At 54.5% G+C, this 1,122-nt stretch overlaps 1 protein-coding gene across 1 annotated transcript; it reads left to right on the forward strand.

Annotated features, from left to right (window-relative positions):
• Positions 1–43: 43 nt before the first annotated feature.
• On the forward strand, positions 44–472 carry N657DRAFT_581698 (kinesin light chain; the record flags this gene model as incomplete). The annotated part of the gene is made up of 1 exon (XM_062789558.1): positions 44–472. The coding sequence occupies one exon, from the start codon at positions 44–46 to the stop codon at positions 470–472; it is 429 nt and encodes a 142-aa protein (XP_062643167.1).
• Positions 473–1,122: the final 650 nt, after the last annotated feature.

The following is a 1,122-nucleotide window of genomic DNA, read 5'->3' on the forward strand; positions in this document are numbered from 1 at the left end:
CAAGACGAAGCTCGGGGCCGATCATCCCTCGACACTGAGCAGCATGGCCAACCTGGCGTCGACGTACAGCAACCAGGGCCGGTGGGTGGAGGCCGAGAAGCTGTTTGTGCAGGTGATGGAGACTCGCAAGACGAAGCTCGGGGCCGATCATCCCAATACGCTGAGCAGCATGGCCAATCTGGCGTCGACGCTTTGGAACCAGGGCCGGTGGGAGGAGGCGGAGGTACTACAAGCCAAAGCACTTGAACTGTGTTCGAAGAAGCTAGGTCAACGGCACCCCGATACTCTGATCGGTATGAACAATCTCGCCTTCATTTGGAAGGACATGGGTCGCCACGAAGATGCCCTTGGCCTACTACAAACTTGCTTTGATCTCCGGCAACAGGTATTAGGCGTCGATCATCCGTACACCGTGTCTACGCTGTCAACTCTAGAGGCATGGCGAAAGGAGAACGAACAATCAGTAGTGTGATAGTCTTAATTATTGTAATGAATAACGCGTCAATTAATTCTATCTCTTCCGCTGCTACTATCCCAAAGTTATAGTAAACCAGTAATAAGACTAAGCGCAAACCATTGTTACTAGGCGGAGAGGCGGCTTGCCTGCTCTTCTTGCTCCTGGCTCAGGTCAGCAGGCAGTGAAGCACTGTGTTAGACTTTGCAGGGCATTTGACGGTGGGAACAGGCACAGTGTAAGCGCCAAGAGGCCCAAAAACAGGCTTCCGGACAATTGAAAACAGAGGGAAAACCGGAAGCCGATTTCGCTAGTGACTGTATAGCGTTACCTTGGTCCCGGTGCCGAATCAACGGGACCGACTTCTCCTCAAGAATGCACCTTGGAAGAAAATAAACACCAGGATTGCAGGGGTACTGGATGCCACCCCGTCTGGGGGCACCGTGCAGCAGCAGACGGATCGACTGATGTCGGCGGTCCTAGAGGCGGTCCAAGCCTTGACCCCGAAAGCAAGGCCATCGCCATACGCCAAGAGGTGGTGGACAACCGACCTCACACAATTGCGTCGCATTTACACATACTGGAGGAACCGCGCCCGGACCGAACGACGAGCGGGGCGAGCCTTGGTGGACTTGGAGGAAACGGCAAAAGGGGCAGCAAAGCAGTAC

Source organism: Parathielavia appendiculata, assembly GCF_033297405.1.
Source record: "Parathielavia appendiculata strain CBS 731.68 unplaced genomic scaffold N657scaffold_27, whole genome shotgun sequence".
Taxonomy (NCBI): domain Eukaryota; kingdom Fungi; phylum Ascomycota; class Sordariomycetes; order Sordariales; family Chaetomiaceae; genus Parathielavia; species Parathielavia appendiculata.